This window comes from Anopheles moucheti, chromosome 2 (assembly GCF_943734755.1).
Source record: "Anopheles moucheti chromosome 2, idAnoMoucSN_F20_07, whole genome shotgun sequence".
NCBI classification, from domain to species: Eukaryota; Metazoa; Arthropoda; class Insecta; order Diptera; family Culicidae; genus Anopheles; species Anopheles moucheti.
This window is the reverse complement of record NC_069140.1, coordinates 9200772-9221983: the sequence shown is the minus strand read 5'-3', so window position 1 is coordinate 9221983 and position 21212 is coordinate 9200772. Positions and strand designations below refer to the sequence as shown.

Here is a 21212-nt window from a genome sequence, read left to right as displayed (position 1 = left end):
GTTTACGTTTGTTTACTTTCATAGTGGGCAGTGAAGGCACATACCCATATATACCCATAAATTCAATACTTAGATCGGAGTTCCTTCTGTGGTGGCCGGAATGTGAGAATTAAGGCAAATAAAAGAACATTTCTCTCACGATCCTATCAAACGCATTAGAGTGCGGGGGACAAGGCAAAACGGATCCTGCATCTCTTTCGTATTTTGCGCCGTTCCGTCCGTCGAAAATGCTTCAGAAACGATGAAATTTTTGGTTTCTGACACCAAGAGAGCATGATCAACGAAGAGATAGCACAAATTTCCGTACCAGATTGTAGCATTTCATATAGCTGTACCCTTCCCTCCAGTGATCATTGCGCTTGATCCGTCGACTGATCTTTCCTCTCTTTCCGTTCGTCCAAATGTGCTAGCACCTTAATATGACTCCATCCAAGTTCATTTTTATGGAAATAACAATAAGGAGTATTGAAATCGTATATTTATGCATGGAATCCTTCTAAACCCCCGGAAACTCCACGATGACAAGAGATATAATTATTGCGAAATAACCGAACAATAAACAATACATAATATCTTCGGAAATAGTGGCACTGCACATTTCCTACTGCTAATAATTAAAAAACTGAACTGCTGTTCAGTTTTGAGACGCACTGTAGGAACTGGATGGATGAAACGAGACGGAGGATTCTCCTCTCAGTACATGAGCTATTTACTCTATCGATGGCTCTCCCTGGTTTGATAGTATGTGTAACTAATAGCCAATCGTAGAAGATCTTTAATTGATCAATAGCATCACAGTGACTGATTACGTGAGCAAACATCACATACAAACATGGCGGATCCTTGTGCGGATCAGATTGATGTTATCTCCTTTCGTGGATGCTCTCTTGGTGTCAGAAATCACAAAACCGGTCGCTTTTTGGTGGCTCCGATCGCATGCGCGGAGAGACTTCGACGAAAGGAAAAGCGCTTACAAATAATATGCAATGACGACTGAGATGACCGTGTGCTCTGCTAGCTTTTGTGAGCTGGACATTAAATACTTACGGTATTAAATACATTACAATAGGTATTTTATTAAATACTTAAATACACTTAATTCTTTCCATTTTGCTCTGTGTTGTCCCCAACAAATATTGTCATCAAGAAGAAGAATAACCATGTGGGAATGTGGGAATGTGGGAGGCAAACAGTACCGCGAGTCAATCTGCTGAGATATGTGATATTAACATCTATTGTACTGCTTTTTATCCGAATCGTCGTATGCTGAGCGGTGTCCACGTCCTTCGGGCACCGGCAAAGCTCAGCTCGTCGGTATATTCATGCAAACTATATACTCAGTACAAAACCGCATGCAATTATGAGGCTCGATCAGTATCTGCTGGTGGCGACGCTTCCTTCTAAACGCTTTTACGTGCATACGTGTTTATATGAAGCATTTTGTGGACAGTGTTTTTGTGTGTTTAATAAGAGTTTATTTAATAGAATAAATAATTTGATCTTCGGATTCGTGGTACCACAAGAGGCCCCTGGCGAAATATGACCGCGAACTACCCGTGGGATGATTCAAAGTGAGTTCAGGAGCCCCTTCTTACTGCGCTTTTAGCTTTGCCTCATTTCAAGGGCCTCAATGCCCCCTAATTCATCGTTTTGAAAATTAGAGGCCCCATTTATAATTCCGCCCTGGGCCTCCAAGGGGATTGATCCTCCACTGTTAGGAATTTAGGAGGAAGTATTTTCATTTTGTTTAATGAAGCTAAATTTAACTCCCTCTCTTCCCTATGTAATGAATCATATCGCTGAATGAATAACGCACGTTAATATCTGATAAGCCTTTATCGATTGCTGTTTTGTTTCATTTCAATTGGATAATGAATAGGAACCGATTACCATGCCTCTTACGGCTAGCATTAGCTCACTATTGTCGTGCTAAGATTGATATCATTGATGCTCTATGTTAAGGACACAGTGATGGTGAGTGAAGCCATTTTTTAATCTTCCTGCAATCGCTCGTTCAGCACGTGAATTAGATAAAGAATTAAAAAGAAGAGTTAATAGTTATTTATTATTTATCGATTATTTTCTCAATAGCATGCACTAAAGTTCAGTTGTGGATTGTTTCTATATTCAAAAGCAATTTTAATGTTTCTTTCATAAATGAACCAAGATGGATTAGGGAATTATTTGTAACATTAAGCGATCATCAAGCGGATCATCTTTGTTGACCGATTTATTGTACATTAATATATAAACAACATCGACAGCAAATAACGGTGAACAAAGTGCGTAAGTGAGCTCACACGTGAGCTCGTTTCACTTTGGCTGAACAATCTCACCACAGTGAGAGGATGAGTATCTCATGCGTTGTAAAGCAAGATTCTGCGCTGTGTACAGATGAGTACTCACTAAACCCTTTAAGTTATTTAATTTAAAGTTCACCTTACAGCCGGATTGGTGCTTACGTACTTTCAGTATATTTTAATTAACTGTCAACTTTTTCAGTTCGTGAGGCGATAATTCTGTAAATTGTAACTGTTGGGGAAGTAAATCGTTCCCAATACACATCATCATCATCATCACGTCATCTAAGCGTTGTAAATATGTCCTTGTGGTGGGATTCTTGTTTGATCCGTGATCGTATGCATATAATACGAATGATGACGAATGGTGTTGGTAAGGTAAGGTAAGGTAACGTCACGGGTAGTTTGTTGATGGAGCTATTAAGTTGCTATGTAACCTTCGTCACCAGATGAATCATGCACGAGTTCCACTAAAAAATAAATGATTCAAAGATGCTATATACATCGTTCATACGCTATCCACATTCATGTACAGTTCAAAATTAAACGACTCTTCATGCCTCTTCTACGTGTGCTCGAGAGTTGCTTCAAATTTTTGCATTTATGTTAAGTAATCTATGCATTATCTTGGCATTAGGAATTAAAGCAAACGCCGGCCGCTTACATGTATCTCTTTTTATCTACCAAAACCAGTTGGATAAAACGTTTGGATGAAAAAATGGATAAAGCTGCAAAGGTTTACAGCAGTGAGCCATGTTGCTCTATGTATTAGTAATACAGGAACTCAACGGGACAGTGGGCAAAAAGAAGAAAAACTACGAACATCAAATTGAACAATAATATTTGTAAAACCATTTTAAAATGGAAAAATGTTTACAAGAGCATTGAAAAATTGTAGGTGAGTGTGGAATAACTTTACATTATCATATGTTTTACATGAATAGTATATATTATCGTTGATACTTCATGTAAAAAAATGCAAACAATAAAAAAAACTGATAATTTCAAAATTATTAGTTAATTTTCAGTTAATTGAGGTACGTTACAATAGAGACTAAAACATAAAAAAACACATGTAAAAAGGTAAAACAATGGTTCTAATTGTGCGCTACTGGCCCACTGTGTTACCACACATACATACTTACGCGTATCCAATTAAAGTAGGGAGCCCCCAGTTAGATGAGCTCCACCGATGAAAAACAAGTTCAGTTGCACCAGGTTCGTCGTTGCGTGCGGTTAGTATTCCGTAGAGCTAAGTAAAGTGTTTGTGAAAGTGTGTTTTTTTATAGCATTTAGCACATCTTTTTCCTTTAGTTTGTTTGTGTTGTATTACGCACGCACTGTTAGCAGTAAAGCAGTTCGGTTGGTTGGTTGTTTGCTGTGCTGGCGTGTGCTGTCCCCAACATTTTCTGTGGTCTGGCACATGCAATAATCTTCATTTGGACACCCCGTGGCATCAATTGAAAAGCCGGTTATGGCCGGTTATAAGAAGAGACCAAGAAGAAATTCCCATGTGTGTGCGAATCGGCGTCTTTCCGAATTGGCAACAGTATTCCAAGTCCAAAGTTGGACGCAGTGAATTCTTTTTCGACTTCCATCTCTTTTCCTGCCGCTGCTAATGCGCGTATTTGGCGACTCGTATCTGCAAAGAGGCAATGAGAAGCAATGAGCAAAAATGAAGAAACACATCAAAATGAAGCATTCCACCCGGCACGCAACGACCGAAAGCGGAGGGTCGGAAGGTCGGATGGTCAACATCATCGAGAAGTTGATTTTCGTGTGCTTGCCTTTATGTTCTGTTCGCATATTTTGATACAATCAAAAACACCTCCACCAACACACATCGCCACAGTAGAACCAAAATTTAATGCCGGTCAAGTGGTACAGAGCGGCTTACAGATCGATGTTTTCGCTTGTGTGCATGCAGCGCCAAACGATGTGTGTGCGGTTCAAAACAGGCGGTGAACCTTTTCACGGTTGCTAGCTAAATTTAACGATGATGGTTCGGATGGTACACTGTGCATACTTTCTTTCCCCCCAAAAGAAAAAAGCGACACACATACACTTCGGTTCACACATTCCGAGATTGCAGTGGCTTTCTCCGGTGACACTACTCCCAAGCGGCTCCGGTCTTCTGCTTAAGTACTCTTGGCCACGTGTCACGTGAAATGAAGATCGAAGGGAGTGGTTTTTGCATAAAGCAACTGTACGTCTTTTGAATTCCACCACGACGGATCCACATGCTGCTACAACGCTCAGAGCAGTAACAGATGTGGTGGTTTATTATTAGAGTGGATTGTACGTTTCCTCCAGCACCACAACGGAGCGTATTTGCTGTTTATTCAATAATAAACCGTCAGCGTTAGTGCCGTAAAAACTAATTCAACCGATCGCTAGTATAGGTAAGGTGTAAAACATGTACACAATTAGCACATCACGAACACAAACGCCTGAGCGCCCTGATGCTGGCGGCAAGCAGCGGACAACCATCACCGTGAGGGATGAGATCATTCCGCGTACTTTTTGTTTCTACTTTGAAAAAGTCTTGCTTTGCTGTGAAGATCCGATTGCACGATAGAAGTTTTGCGTTTAGCAGAGCTCAATTCACTTCAGTACAAAACTGGGTTTCTACCCCAATGGATCTGTCTGGTGGATAGACATTACCACATATATATCATTATTATTCACTTCGAATGCCACAATTACCCAACCCTGCCACATACGAGAAGTTTATTATTCTTACTGCAGTAAGCATTTAAAGGGTGGATAGCGTTTGATGGTAAAGTGTTATGCAGCCGACATGCCGCCGTTGACCAAACCCGTGGGCCACAACACACAGTCACGTGGGCGGAACGGTGGAAAGGTGAGACTCACGTTGAATGATGAAGCGTGTTGTCTCTACTGTTCTGCATTCTTCTTATATTACAATGCGTCTAACCTGTGGGCACACAAACACACACTGATGCCCCTTTGGAGCCCATGTTGTTTGCCAATGACGGCTAACCTTATTCTCACACCGCGTTGGTGATGCTCCAACGCACGCAGCACCAACCCTAAAACTTCCGCGCGTAAAGGGGAAAGTCAAGTGAAATCTTTCAACCCATTTTATTTCGGCCGGCTAAATATGCTATAACTGCTGCTGCTACTATTTTCCACCCCTATTTTAACTATTCTCCCTTAGTGTCTCTTTGTCTCTATTTTGTTGTCTTATCTTTATTTCCGTAGGTTATCCTGCTACCACTGAAAGCTAACTAAGCTCCCGAGTAAACTAATAAACGGAATACATCCGATCGTCAAAATGAGCTCGTCCCAGTATTATCCATTCCAAGTAAGTATGTCCCGCAAAACTGTCGTCTCTCGTCTCGTTCGACGAAAAAGTGTTCAAGTGCATTCTGAATCACCAGTAGTTAATATGCGAAACGATCGCATTGCATGCAGTCAATGCAGTCTTCTACGTGCATCATCGCTTAGAGTGGGTAGAGCTGTGGTAACATTCTCATACCAATACACGAAACAATGCAGCTAAATGCACCTATATTTATATAGCGATGTACACAATACTATCGATTGTTTTTTTTTTGTTCTGCCCAACTCGTACGAACCACTCTCACCCACGTTCTACTTGGCGGTGAGATACTTAGCACGGTTACGGCAGTGTGATTAGATGACTACCAGAACACCTCATGCTTGCATGACGTATTGTTTAAACCGCATTGAAGAATTTGCCATATTCAACGCCAGTCAGCATCAGTTTTCCTAGTGACCAATCATCTTAAATATTACATTCTATACTCTTAGCTGTAGCGAGCGGGAATAACTCGTTATCAACGCAGCTGATTGATAACAAGCAAAGTAATTGAAACAGCTGATTTTTAATCACAATCATCTACCCCCGCTTGATTAGGATCTGTTTTCATCAACAATTTCATATTGCACACAATTGAATCAATGCTATCTGCCCGTTGGTGGGTGGGTATAGTAGATGTGAGATCTGCCAAGCCCTCTCTAGGGCCCATAGTACGCCTTGACACAGCAATTCTCAAAGCATGACATCATCGCCGGCATTGTCGCTCGATGAAGCCGCGGCCTTCATCACATTCCCGCCCTGACCCGGGGTATAACGAAATGCGCATGGATGCGATCGGAACTGGAAGACGAACACATTAGCAGATTTGTGTGTCCTTCCTTCCGCAGCGTCGTGGTTGTGTGCGTCTAGCCAGCATGGCGCCAATGATAGATGGCAGGATAATCCACTGGGTGTGGGATGTCATAATGCCATAATGGGGATAGCATTACTAAACCGCCAAAGTGCCAGGAACCACCATCACTCCAGGGAGTTGTTTAAGAGGGGGGATGGATGAGTAAAAGTGTCCACAACAATATGCAAAATATAAAGTACTGTTCGACAAAACGATAACAGTCATTAAACATATTTTGATTGTATGTAAAATTAAATCAACAGTAATATTATTTACAACTATTCTGTCTATCGCAGAATAGAGCTACAATATTTACAATTCCGTCACGCACTGGCGATGTATCATAATTTACCGCAACAAACACGAACTCGGTGAATCATCTTCTATAATTTTATATCATCACAAACATATGATATATGACGAATCGTAATGCGCTGTAATCCAAAGCCAAACAGTCATAACTATCTGACTCCCCCCGTCAGCAACAAATTCTTCAACTACGAACCATCCTAAAAATTGTTCTTTTCCTTCTCCATTTCATCCCCAAACTCGGTCCTACCTCTGGTAAACCTTGAACGTGAACTACCTCCATACTACGGCATTGACACAGGCACGGTCAACACATTCATTCTCCATCATTCGCAGTTCTCTTCCAATCGTATGACAATCTAAGTTCTCCGTCGTACGCTAAGAACAATTAAACCGTAAAGCTTCCGTGTCACACCAAAAGCACACGGTGACCTTTCGGTGGATGTTACGGCATTAAGTCTCGCTGTCTTAACAACACCATCTTCCTACGGATGTTTTACAGGAAATAGCTCACTATTTGCTGTGGTACAGCACACAATAGGTGTGTGACAGTGGACCGTGGCTTCCTATCGATTATTTTCGATGGGCTTTTCCTTCTGGGCCGCAAAAAGGGCCCATATGGACTGTGTGAAAAGCGGGGTTTTGATAAGCCCAATCCCAATGAAAGGGAAAGTGTGAATGAAGGTTGGCGGAAATAATCAATACCACACGCGAACGTTTTGTAGTCCCAGCCATTGCCAGCCATGGTTCGTAATAAGTATTGGGAAATGCGGTGTGGGAAACCCACAATTTGACCCCAATTTAAGCCTACAGAGCTTTCGTGTGATACCAATTTGTGCTGGTAAAATATTCACCACACAATGAGTTGTAGGAACGTGCGCGTAATGATATCGTTTGTTTTTTGTTGTTGCCTTACGGACATAATAGTTGTAGTCCATTTTTGTAGATCATATTGAGTAGTAGCATTGTGTGGTGTATGACTACCAAAACTTTCACAAAAAAGGAAAGTGTCAATACCACCGATAAAGCGCCCGAACGATCATTTATCATCGTCATGCAGTAATTGTGGTACGGAATGGGAATGATTCGTTAGTTTGCATAGAATGCACATAATGGAATTCCCTAATATTCCAAAATTCCCCACCCAAGCTATTAGAGGCCACACTCGCTACTGAATAACACTGAACGTTCTGACACATGCAGACACTGAATAGTTCCTGCAGCCAACTCGTGCAAAGAACGCGCATTATGTTGCGCGGTCCACGCCATGGGGGTGGTTCCGGTGGGTATGTGTACGATCAGTTCGATTCGATAGGCAGCAGCGTGTCCGATTCGTCCGACGAAGAGGAGGAAGAGCGGAAGGAACGAGAATGCGTTGAGGTACCGGTGAGTGGGGAACCCTGAACGAAGATAAATTAGAAAAGCGTTGTAATGCAAGTTTCGCACGGTATGATGATTGTACTTAAAAACGGCACGAATTCTTTAGATAACAGTGCGCAAGTGAAATGTTTAGTAACCCCGTTTTTTCCCCAAATTGATTTCCTCCTGCAGTGCACACCGACCGTCTACCCGGCCGATCCGTTCGATGCGAACGAGGATGCCGGCACGCTCCGTACCGCGATGAAGGGATTCGGCACCGACGAGAAGGCCATCATCGAGGTGCTGGCCCGTCGCGGTATCGTCCAGCGTCTGGAGATCGCCCAAGCGTTCAAGACCTCCTTCGGTAAGGATCTGATCAGCGATCTGAAGTCGGAGCTCGGTGGCAAGTTTGAGGATGTGATACTCGCGCTGATGACACCGTTGCCCCAGTTCTACGCGAAGGAGCTGCACGATGCGATCTCGGGCATCGGTACGGACGAGGAGGCGATCATCGAGATTCTGTGCACGCTGTCGAACTACGGCATCCGCACGATCGCCGAGTTCTACGAGCAGATGTACAACGTTTCGCTCGAGTCGGATCTGAAGGGTGACACTAGCGGAGCGTTCAAGCGGCTCTGTGTGTCGCTGGTGCAGGGTAACCGTGACGAGAACAATGTAAGTCGTTTATGGAAACCATCGCGCCAAGTACTCACTGGAGCTTGTTGTGTCTCCTCCTTAGGGCGTCGATGAGGGTGCAGCGGCAGCCGATGCACAGGCACTGTACGAAGCTGGCGAGGGCCAATGGGGTACGGACGAGTCCGTGTTTAATCAGATTCTGGTGACCCGCTCGTACCAGCAGCTGCGTGCCGTATTTGACATCTACGAAAGCCTTGCCGGCCACCCGGTCGAGGATGCGGTCAAGCGCGAATTCAGCGGTGCTATCGAGGAGGGCTTCAAGGCTATCGGTAAGTGGAGTTTTGTGCCAAGGTCAAGACGATAACGTAGTGGATCATTAAGACTAATCAGCACTGCTTATTACCCCTCCCCATCAAACAGTACGCTGCGTTCGCTCGAAAGTCCAGTACTTTGCCAAGCGTCTGCACAACTCGATGGCCGGGCTCGGCACCAACGATAAGACGCTGATCCGCATCATCGTCAGCCGATCGGAGATCGATCTGGGCGACATCAAGGAAGCGTTCCAGGAGATGTACGGCAAGTCGCTCGAGTCGTGGATTAAGGTACGTCCCATTTCCTTACCGATCGATCTTCCTCCGTAAAGTCTAATGCGCTCCCAAACACCAAAACCGAGATCAAACTAACGCGATCCTCTTTCTATATGTTGCTTACACTCATACATTGTGTGACATTTCTGCTACTTTCCTTCACCCGATACACATTCATTCGCATCATTTTGACACCGTTTTATAAAACGACATTCGGAAAACGGCTACGATACGCCGCCGGAATACGCACTTACTCCCCTTACTCTGCTCATTTGACACACCAACTACCAACTATTGGCTACACTTACGCCTCTTTTCTCGAGTGTGTAGATAACAGATCAGAATGATAAAAAATGTGTTTTAACAATCAGCAAACAAGCTCAAAATGGGTCAAATGCCTCTATTTCGACCTATTCTTTATCTCTACCAACGAGTATTTTCGCGTTTCCCATCAAACATCAGCCGGGTTATGATTTTAGAGCGCTGTTATTTTGTTTCAAAAGTCTCTTTTTTATATGTTCGCTATTCGGTATGATAAATAATCGTTAAAAGTAGTTAGTTGCATACGTTACATGTTACAATCAATGTGTGTTCCGATTGCGTGCGCTATAAAATATGCTGCTTTAGAACCATTTGGACTCTGCCGCTTTTAAATCACGCAACGGACGACAAAACGACCTTCCAGACGACAAAAATCGTGCGTGTGTGTGTTTGCATTTCATTGGCGTTAAATCGCTTAAGTGTTATCCCCTCGTTAATTGGCCCCATCATTGTCACAATATGATCCCAACGTTCCTTATTGAAGCAACATATTACGCTAGCAGCTGCTGCAACGCGCGATCTCACTACTTCAAAATGTCCACCACCCTCCCCCCCAAAAATTGCTTATTGAATGAACAAATTGTATATTGCTTCAATGCAAGAAAAAAAACAATCCGTTTTACTACTGCTGCTGTTTTTCCAGGGTGACACATCGGGCGATTACAAGCGCGCTCTGTTGGCAATTTCCGGCTACCGGTGAACGTTTTGTCATAAGTTGTGCCTACTAAAGCAAAGCAAATTGCAAACACCGCCAACCTCACTAAGTAATAGGAACGAAGAATGTGGACAGAATTGTTTGTTAGGAACGGCATGTTCTCCGACGGTTATAATAGATAGGCCTGTTTTCTACCATTTACCGCTGCCAACATCGATTCTACCGATGAACAGTTAACAAGAGAGAGAGTTTTAATGTAACTTTTTTTTAACATCAAGCATCTCAATAGACTATCTCGAATTGCATCACTATTAAAACGGTTGCCAACACGAGTGACACGTAATCTCACATCACAACATATTCTTATCTCTCTGTGTGAGGGTTTTAGTTTTGTTTGCAAACAAAACGTTTATGCCCTCGTCTCCCAAAAACCACCGTAAATTCCATAACGAAAAGCTTTTCTGCTCTTACTGCTCCTAAACAGGGTTCATTTATACTTTAAAATGCATATTTTGTCTTTCGCACAGTGTTTGCTCTGTTCTGTACACAGGTGTTGTTTATTTAGAATTGTATAATCATGTGCTTTGACGAAATATATCTGTATGCCACCCACACCTACCTATATTGTACCGCTTGTATAAGCCAATATAAAGCAGAGAAAAAGCAGTTCAATTTTTGGTTTACCTAATTTGCACGCAAAAAAAGCTATTGCTCACTGTGGCTAGTAGTAGTAGTAGTAGCAGAGTTGTGTGACGCAAAATTTAAGTACTTTTCCACCCGTGTGCAGGATTAAGCAGTTCAATAAATCTTAAATGTGAACACACGCCTTCAGTTCATCGTGAGAAAAAAAGGAAATTTCTATGTTCTACATTATCTTCCCATTGTAATCCCTCTTTCAGTGTGTGCCTCACGGTGTGTTGGAACTTTATTTCGCTTTTTCTATGTGTGTTTAAACGTATAAGAACGTTCATCGTTCGCTGTAGCAGCATGTGCCTTATTACTAATATGCAAAAGGATTAATAATATACCGCTCAAGCCTTGGTACCGCGGATCGTTTAACACACCGTTAACATTAATGCAACCAACCGTACTGCCAATTAAATTGAGTGTTTTTTCTCTTTTTTCTCTCTTTTTCGTCCCGTTTTTATATTGTACCCACGCCCCTACTCCCCATTTTTGTGTGTTTTGTACGCGGTACCCTACAGGAGGATCTTGGAGGCGATAATGCTAATTTGCTGTACCACTTGGCCGCTTACTAAAATACCATTTCCTCTTCCCCCAAAACCTTAAACACGCACACACTTCTAATCGCAACGATCTTATCGTTGGTGATGTGATGTGATGATCTTCGTAGATGCAAGAAGATCGCTACATTCCGCTACATTCCAAGAGTTAGTTGTGTTTTAAAGAAAACAAAATGCTTACCCACGTTCCTTACGTTCGTTTGATCAAGTGTGTTGGATGCAATGGGTCCCGGGTCCAATTCTCTGTCACTGGTGTTGCTGGTATTATTGCACCATATTCGGGTCCGGGAAGCTAGTTTAGTGCCTTACAGGTATACAGGTATTCCCCGTTTTCTCATGTCTGTTGTTTTTGGGCCCAAAAAACCGTCCATCTCTTTCGCAGGAGGATGTCGGAGGGGATCTTGGCGACCTCCTGGCTACATTGGCCTCGTTCTAAGTGCAACCTGCAAACAGTATGCATTTATAAAGAAGCAAAATGTCAAAAATCGTAACAAAAAGGGCGAGAAGATAATGTTAGTTGGTGCGCACGCAGTTAAATACTTCTAAATGGACAACGCAATATTTTAAAATTTTCCTTTAAAGCAAACAAACAAAAACCCTTCTTCTTATTGCGCGTCTTTTTGTGGGGTTTTGCCTTTTTTTTTGGTACATTGTGATTTTATCTCCGGTACACACGGCTCTTAAAGTGTAACACGAATGTCAAAGCAATTCACACGTTATTGGATAAATATATACTCGATGTTTACTATAAAGTATATCTTGTTGTTTCCGTTAATGTTAATCATGGACATCACATTTAATATTAGCATTCGATAACTAATCAATACACGCAACAGCATGCTAACAAATCCCCGGCCAGCGAATTTAAACGTGCGCTTTGTTCTCCAATCTCTCTTCTTCCAGGACGATATTGGAAGCGATCTTGGCAACTTGCTTGCTGAACTTGCCACTTATTAAATCATATCTCCCTCATACCCCCAGTGTATTCGAGTGCACTAACGGCTTGCTAAAAGAGTTCTTCGTAAAACACAGCTACTCGTATTATGGTGTAATGCACTACAGCTACTTCTCAAAACGTTCCTTGCGCCTTCCGTGTGTTTGATGATGCGAAAACGTTAATACTCGTTGGTTATAATGCAGAGCTAATTAAAATGGAAAATCCATAACAATCGTGCTTTGTTGTTTGCTAAATAGGTGCAGAGTGATAGAATGATTATGTGTGTGTGTCATAATTTCCCACCTTTACGTCGATTGGCTCCTTGCCCGCAATTTCATGTGCACCACACAGCACCAAATCGTTTGTTGATCGAACATTTATTCCTTGCAGGACGATCTGAGTGGTGACTATCGTGATGTGTTGGTCACTCTAACAGCCTATTGAATCATGTTGTGGTACGCTCGCAAGGTTGCCTGTTTTAGGAGATTCATCTCTGCAATGTTTCAGGGTCTGCACCGGTTTGATAGCTTAAGTTCACTCACCCAGTGCATTAATAAATGTTTCTCATGCTCTTTTGTGGAATCGTTTATCCGTTGCTTTTAAACTTCTCGCTTGCTGATACCTCTAATGCCCGCCGTCTCGATACGAAACGGTACCGCAATGTGTGGCAGAAAGTGTCCCTTTTCTATGGACGCCACATAGTTTGGTTGGTGTTGAGTATGGGAATCGTAGTTACTTTCATCTCGCCCGAGAAGTATTCGTTGATTAATCTTGTGCGTATGGCTGCCACCCAGTGCGGCCACTATCTGTGGTGTTTCCGTACGTTCGAATGAGTCCGAATCCGAAATGCGTGTCGTCACGTCGTTCGTAACAATAACCTTCCGATGCAGGGAAGCAGGAAGAAAACGGATTTATTATTTCGAGATCGAAAGAAAGGGATCAAATCGATTTATTCTACTTACCACACAACCGAATTTATAGGCGAGTTTATGCAACGGGGTAAGTATTTCGTGGAGCCGCTTGACGCGCTTCATCGAGCGTGTGATCGTATTCCGTATGAGAAACGAAAGTGAATCAAGTATGATCAGTTTAATCTGCAAGATGGTTCAAACATTAAACAATTGTACAGCATCACAATAGAACACACCTACCTTCTCACCGTCGTAAAGTTTGTTCTGCAGGATGGCTATTGCTTCCAGAATTTGCGTACAATTTGTCACGTGTGAATAGAGGATACCATCTAGAGCGGTCGCTTCCGAAAAGCCGGCCATTATTTCGTCCGGATTAAGTTTGTGCAGTAGCGCAATGTTCGTACAATGGGTATGGCATGCTTGGGCCATTTCTGTAACAAAATATTAGCTGGGGATGCTTAATCATAATTTACATTAACTTAATAAACTGTTTATCTCGCACTCGCTGCGGGCAAAATCCGTAATTAGTATCCAGATAAGCAGCTCGTCCTTGCAAGCCTCCGAGCTGTCGAGGTATTTGTACGTTTACCGAAAGCTGCAAGCTAGCATAGAAGATACTTTTACTTCAAATGCACAACATTTTAATAACCTTTTAATGGGCAATTCATACCACAGTTGTGTTTTCCCACTACCGGGAGGTCCGCACAATTCAGTGATCATGCCCTCGGAAATGCCACTACCGAGCGCAAGATCCAAATCTTTGCAGAACATCACCAGCCCGGTTCGGTTCTCCTCTTCCTTCCACAAATCGAGAGCTGATCTTTTAAACATGGGCTGAAACACAAGAATGATTTCTTAGCGGATCGTGTCCCTTTTGATGTCCGGCGTCCCTTATTTTGCGGCTGTAAGAGTCTTAACATGTTGCTCTACCTACGAGAAAGTCGGTTAGGGGGCTTACGCGATACAGGAACAAGTACAAAACGTACCAAGCTCACACTTGTACACTCTACACTAGTTCTAAGCAATATACTTTTAAAATTTCATCACAACACACTCACTTTAAACACTTTTAACACCGGTATAGACACATTTTAGCTTTTCATACACTGGAATACGGTGAAATGCACGAGCGCGTTTTTCCGGCGAACTATTTGTAAACAAGAACGTCAAACTCGCAGAAAGACCGGCAAAATGGAACTGTCAAAGATCGTCAAGGCTGGCATAAACGGTTGCAATTTCGTGTTTGCCAAAATCAAAGCAACCGTCTATGATTTGATTTAAAAATGATCAATAATATGTAAAAGACATAGCCCGATGGTTCACAAAGTTTATGTATTTAGATAGAATATATAAACTAACGAAAGAATATCTGAACTTTGAAAAAAAAAAACAATATCACAGTATTATTTAGTTAGAAAATCGAATTTTATTAAGTTTGCACAACATTCCCTAGAAAAATATAATTGACCATAAAGCGACAGCGACGATTATGCGCTGTCGACAGAACACGCGGGCAATCTATAATTGTTCACTCGTAAAACGTGTGGCAGTGATAGTCAAACATCTAATCTCTCTATTCCTCTCACCGCTACAGAAAGGGGGCAAAACGCGCAACGGAACTCAATTCCAATCAAACTACTTTGTAAAACTATGTTGGGACACAGTAAAAGGAAGCCTACATACGTTCAATTAAAAGCTAAGTATTACACAAATTCGCAAAACATTGCATAAGAAATCGTAAAATTAAAGTACATTTTGTACTTTTTAGCCACACCGTATGATGAGCGATTGCCGTTAAACTAACCGCTTTTAAATTACTATTACAAAACAAACGTTTGTGGTTCCTACCTAGTCGTTGCACGTAGAACACAAACATTGCGTTATGATTGACAAATTTAGTTAGGGGAAATATGATAAAATTAGCAAAAAAATTTAAGAAACCAGTGCGATTAATGTTTGATTGTGCTTGTGCTAACCGGTCCGAATTATTACGGATTGTACTCAGGTTCGTAATCGTCTTCCAGGGAAGGATCACTGGTCGTTGGGGTGGTCGTGGTGGTGCTACTAGCGCCGGCTGCTGCATTCCGATCGAATCGCTCAAACACCTTCACATATCCTCCGACACGTCCCGCCGGATAGTCGGTGTGGAAGAACGAGGCTTTTTCCTGGTAAATCGAGAGGAAATCTTTGATCTGCGGTTCGAGCACATCGAACGCAACGACATGCGTAGGTAAAGCGCTGAGCGGATGCACCGGCAAGTTCTTGCGTATCCAGCTCATCGGATTAGCGTAAAACTGATCCGCTTCGTCGAGGTAGTTCTGCTGGTCGGTCAGATTTGGTTCGCAGTGCAGGAAACGCATTGTCACATTTTGATGCACGTGGCTGTAGAACGGTGTCGAATGACAGGGCATCAGGAAGAACATTTTCGCGGGATTGTTAAACTCGTCCCGATAGTCCTTTGCGGTGGAAGCAAGGTAAGGCATCACGTCCAGCGTGCCGCGCTGATGTACAAGCCCGGTATAACCCGCCATCAACCCATTTACCGACACGATCAACAGTGCGGTAAACCAAATCAATTTACTGCAAAATAGAACATTAAGTTAATTAGATCGATGTCTGCGTGGGTCCTGTACAAGCACCTCACCTGGAAGCTTTACGGCTCCAACGAACGAGATAATCCGCCGTAATGAACAAACACAACGGCAACACCGGAAGCAGGAAGCGGAACTCTTTGTGGGACAGTAACGAATACACCGCCACCGTGAAAAACACCGACAGCAACAGAATGGCCCGCTCTTTGTACACCTTACGATGGCGTACGGTTTCGTACGAAGCCAGCAGGAATGGCAGCAGGCAGATTCCAAGCAGAGTCGGCAACCCGGCATACACATACCAGTACCATGGATGCTCTCCGTAGAAGCTTCCCACACCCTGCAGCACGTTGTACTTCAGGAACTCGTAGAACGTGAAGACGACCGTCCCGTGGAAGTAACTATCCACGCTCACGCAAAGCGCACCCGTCACCAGGCCAATCAGCAGATACCGCTTCAGCAGCAGCTCCCAAGTCGGATGGGAAGACTTTTTGATGTGATACAAACACAACGGTACCCACGGGAGGACCGAAGTCGGTCGCAGATAGCACGATAATGCCACCGGCCACAAGAACCGCGTACATTCCGAGCGCCAAGGGAAATAGCTGAGCGCAATCATGGCCAGGGAGGTTTCCAGCGTGTTGGCCAGCGTGCGCGATCCTACATAGAACCAGCACCAGGAGGAAGCGAGCAAAAACGTGGACCATTTGGTGCGATTGCACCACACATGGAATCGGTAGTCCGCGTACGCGCTGAGACATGCTTGCGATAGGCGAGGCAACAGTGTTAGCAATTCCACTGAGTCTAATCCAAGCAGGGCCAACAGTTTGTACAATCCGGCAAATACTGCCGGATACACGTAACTTCTAATGCCTGCCGTCCATTCCCAGGTCATGTGGCCATAGCTGAAAATAGCAAGAAGAAACAAACGTAAAGTATTTGTGTAACGAAACGAAAGAGACCCCAGCGTGGGTCACACCTACCCAAAAGCGAGATGATGGGCCACCTCGAGACTCTGCCAGTACTCATCGGGGACGAACCAGCTCGCAACGAGAAATACTGACGCAACGCGTACCGCAACGAAAAACCAAAACGTTTTGTTCCACATTTGCTCAAATGGTTGATGCAGCGCTCTCTGGTTTATGTTGCGAAGGTATTCTTTCTACTTGAGACCACCGCTAAGGGGCTTCGAACACGCGCTTCACCTTTTCACCACCAGCGAAGGAGCAACAGAGGCAAACAACGCGCACGCACACATACACGCAATGTGTCGGTTTGTTGGGGAGGTTCACGGTCAAACTACCGGTTTCGATTGTGTACTATTGTTTCACTTCCAGCGCACGATCCACGTGTTTGCGATGCACACTGCACACTCTGCTGAAAGTATCGCGTAACTCACTTCCCGTTGGTCAACGCGCTTAACCTCCTCCGGGAATGCGTGCGGCACAAACGTCCACAAACTGTCCGCACTGTCCGCGGACGCGACCAAAAATAAACTTATGCTCTACTCCGGCTACGGTGCGTGACGTTTTGTTTTGCCTCCTGGCGGCGTGTGTTGATGATGACGTAACCGTTGAATGCAACGAAAAGAAAAGGAAATGGCGGTTGTTTGTATCACGTTTCGATGCGACCATATCGAGGGAAGAAATTATTTACCATTGGTAAAACACGAAGAGAAGAATTAAAATACACGTGCTTGATTGCTGGTTATAATTCCGATATTTAAAACTGCGCGATTGAACTAAAACATCACAAAACGTGTGGTGAAAATGGTTGAAATCGTTCACACAATGGTTTGTACTAATTTGTTTAGACCAGGCGTATGCAAACAGTAACGAAGTATCGGGCGTAAACAGAACGGCATGTTTGACCGCTGTCAACCGTGCTAAAAAAAATCCAAGTAAAATAAACACAACTCGGCGCAATTTTCTGCTGGTGGCTGCATATTTAGTGTGATACTTTTGCTGTATAAAAATGGCTGCAAGCAATACGGCCGACATGAGTATTGACGATGGCATTCCGTTGGATTTTTTGGCCGAAATGCATGTGGCCATGGATTGTTTGCCGGTGGACGAAGCGGAAGCGAACCGTATCATAGCGGAAAAGCTACGGAAGGAACAACTGGAACGCAACGCGGAACGTGTGAGACAGTTTAACAATGCTTGGAACATTCAACCAATAGACTGCGATGAAACAACGTCGAGGCGTGCAGTGCCACACAGCAGTTCTAGCGCTAATGGACCGATAGAGAAGATTCCGGTGCGAGATCCACGAATCGTTGCTAGAAGCACGCAATCATTGCTTGAGGGCAATGCCAACCACCGTTCGCCGTATGTCGGGATCGTACCAATGCCACCAGCCGCAGAACAACAACTTGATGCATTAATTCACGAGAGAGCTTTGGCGCGATTGCGTGCATCGAACACGTATGATAATGGTGATGTGGTGTTTCTAGACGAGGAACAGATAGAACCTCACAGAACGGAACATTCCAGGGTACCGAATCAACAACCACTGGCTTCCGGGCAGCATTCGCGTGGTGCTGGAAGAACACGTTCGCGGGGCCGTCGATCACGGCGCCACTCACGTAGCGCGTCCAAGAGTCCATCGCATCGTCGGCGTAGAAAGCATGCACGTTCTAGGAGCCGACACCGGAGCCCATCCTACTCCCGATCACGATCCAGTTCCTGCAGCTCGGAACATTCCCACGGCACGGTGGATTCACGCGGAAGATCCTCTCGTAAAAACAATAATATGGATACAGCAACCATGCTGCAATCGGTGATGGCAATGACTATGCAGATGTTTAGCCAGGCTGGTACATTCCTCAATGGACAGGGTGGTAATCCCAAGGCATTGTCTAATCATGTTCCGTATCCTGCTGCGGATTCGCTCCCGGGAACGATGATGGATGATGCACTGCGATTCGCACCTTCTGCCTTTCGTAACATGTTTGCAAATCAAACCGCGGGTGCACAAGCGACCCAGCCAGAGGAAAATCGGGCAAATACTGGCAACGATATGTCTACAATTGTCGTTGAGGACAATGATGATAGACCTAATCAGCCGAAGTACGATGTGTCGACAGAGGTAACAACATTGTCTAGGGGGAGTATATTAGCAGACTGTTTAAAACATCCCGTTTTTGTTGCAGTTATTCCTCGAAGGCAAACTCAGCTTCACTGATTTTCTGTCCATGAAGCCATCCGCCAGAAGTGATCAGATTGCTCCTGTCGATCCGAAAGGTATTTTGAAGTGGTCTTCGTTTTCTCGTCCTTGAATAATATTAATTTCTCTATCATTTTCTTCAGTTCCTAAGCGAATCAACGAAGCCATAACCATACTGGAGCAGCAAGATGCGAAGAAGCAATCGGCACGCTTCCTATACATTCCGCCAACCTTTTACGGCAGCGATACCAGCAGCAAACGGGAACACGAACGTTCTCCACTGATTTGGAACAATCAGAACGTGTTGTTTCCATTTACGTCTCACGCAAAGGAGGCCAAATTGTGCCAACCGTTTCGAAATGTAAACGCAAAACTTAAGGAGCTAACAGAAAAGCTGGGGCTTGACGAGGGTATCGTTTCGCAGCAGCTTGAAAAGACAATGCAGAGAGCAGCTACTGCCGTCGAACAGAATTCCAACAATCGGTCCGCAACCGATGCATTGTCGTCATCTTCCCGGATTCAGGCCATCACAACAGTGTCGCCCAAACCCGGTAGTGGCAAAGTACGCCATCTGATTGATCGCATTGTGCAGACGGATGGGTACGCTTGTATGCAGTGTGTCGCACGGAACAACAAAACGTTCATTACCACATCCACACAAACAATTCCTCCCGCCATGCGCAAAGACTCAGAAGTACAAACCAGCGGTCCACCACTGTCCGGTCCGAACGTCATCTCGCTGGACGGTATGAATACGACCCAAATTGAAACGATCGATGCGATCGTGCGTTTCATCCGTACCCGGCAGCTCGCCGGTTCTATCGAAAGTGTACAGCATGCGCTACGCAACGATCGGGCCACTGCGGCCGGAATGACTCCGGCGATTCAGCACAATGCTCAGCGACTGCTGTCGCAGGTTAAGATAGATCTGCAGCGTTCGGAACCTTACGCAGGCACCAGTCAGGCACACTACGGGAACATGCAACTCCAGCAATCGTCATCGCATTTGCCGCAGTTTCAGTACGAATCGCCAAGAGATCCACGTTTTCGACACCCTGGCAGCGGTATAACGAGAACGTTCCGCACCACGACCACCACCATGGCTGAGCAGATTATTCCGGCAGGCTATGAAAGCCAACCGGCGTTGTCCAGAAAAATGAAGAAGAAAATGAAACGTTGGTGAAGGCATGTTCAATCGATCCTGCATGAACAAAATTGTTGCTTCCACGTGCGGTGCGCGCGCATTCTAGTTGGTGCAAACTAAACTTTTTTTTTCTTCCTCATTTTAACGTTACATTTATCATTTCATTTTTAATTGAACTATCATCGTTGAAAATTTCTACAATAAACATTCTTATGCAAACATTTTTGTTTCAACCTCTGCCTCTTTGTCTGCGACGTCGTGCTGGAACAGTTAGGTTTCTACTTAGGAAACTAGTGTTCGGTATTTATGATTCAAAATCATGAATTTGAACGAATCTTTGCACGGAATGAGGGAATCTAAATCTCTATTCCAAAGATTCATGAATCCTCAGAGCTTAATGAATCCTCATAAATTTATTAATCTGTTCAGAAACATAATTTGGCGTGCTTTTTTATGATATTCGCGTCTAAAACAAGAAGATTTATACAGATCAAGTTATTATTGACACTAATACGGAATTGCATACAAACGAACCGATTTCCGATTCCTGATACCAGGAGAGCATCTAAAACAGGAGGTAACATCCATTCCCCTCCAGCGTGCACACAGCTGTTCCGCTCTCGCGTGTTATCATTGAGCGTGATACGAAATTCCGTACAAACCAGCTGTTTTCAGATTTCCGATAACCAGGAGAGCATGTTTTTCAAGAGGTGATATCTAGTACCAGCCGAGCAAGCTGGCGCGCAACTTCGTATGCAATGTTGTGCAACACTGTATGCAAAAAAATTGTACAATGCAACACGCTGCATGCAAGTTGTGGAGTTAACCCGCAAGGGACAAAGAAATTTTAC

The 21212-nt window shown here is 44.0% G+C and overlaps 4 protein-coding genes across 8 annotated transcripts; 2 read left to right on the top strand and 2 right to left on the bottom strand.

Moving 5' to 3' along the window:
• Window positions 1-3494: 3494 nt before the first annotated feature.
• Window positions 3495-13129, top strand: LOC128299349 (annexin B9). Of its 5 annotated transcripts, none has more exons than XM_053035282.1 (6): window positions 3495-3535; window positions 5526-5628; window positions 8360-8842; window positions 8907-9132; window positions 9224-9405; window positions 12938-13129. In XM_053035282.1, the coding sequence occupies exons 2-6, from the start codon at window positions 5599-5601 to the stop codon at window positions 12989-12991; spliced, it is 975 nt and encodes a 324-aa protein (XP_052891242.1). In that variant the 5' UTR covers window positions 3495-3535; window positions 5526-5598; the 3' UTR covers window positions 12992-13129. The 5 variants fall into 5 exon arrangements, with proteins under 5 accessions (XP_052891242.1, XP_052891245.1, XP_052891244.1 ...); XM_053035285.1 differs by lacking the exon at window positions 12938-13129 and adding an exon at window positions 12514-12913; XM_053035284.1 differs by lacking the exon at window positions 12938-13129 and adding an exon at window positions 11572-12417.
• LOC128299350 (uncharacterized) lies at window positions 11916-14289 on the bottom strand. Its single transcript, XM_053035287.1, is given in 6 exon segments — window positions 11916-12053; window positions 12851-13425; window positions 13510-13641; window positions 13699-13906; window positions 13947-14060; window positions 14129-14289. Coding segments are annotated over 5 exon segments (894 nt in total). The 3' UTR covers window positions 11916-12053; window positions 12851-13146.
• Window positions 14290-14884: 595 nt separating this feature from the next.
• LOC128297036 (GPI mannosyltransferase 3) lies at window positions 14885-17545 on the bottom strand. The gene is made up of 3 exons (XM_053032589.1): window positions 17033-17545; window positions 16103-16954; window positions 14885-16038 (listed from the first exon to the last, which is right to left on the bottom strand). Exons 1-3 carry the CDS (start codon window positions 17155-17157, stop codon window positions 15447-15449), a joined length of 1569 nt encoding a protein of 522 aa, XP_052888549.1. The 5' UTR covers window positions 17158-17545; the 3' UTR covers window positions 14885-15446.
• A 464-nt stretch (window positions 17546-18009) lies between these two features.
• Window positions 18010-20575, top strand: LOC128310857 (uncharacterized). Its single transcript, XM_053047595.1, has 3 exons — window positions 18010-19139; window positions 19204-19294; window positions 19361-20575. Exons 1-3 carry the CDS (start codon window positions 18024-18026, stop codon window positions 20398-20400), a joined length of 2247 nt encoding a protein of 748 aa, XP_052903555.1. The 5' UTR covers window positions 18010-18023; the 3' UTR covers window positions 20401-20575.
• The last annotated feature ends 637 nt before the right edge of the window (window positions 20576-21212 follow it).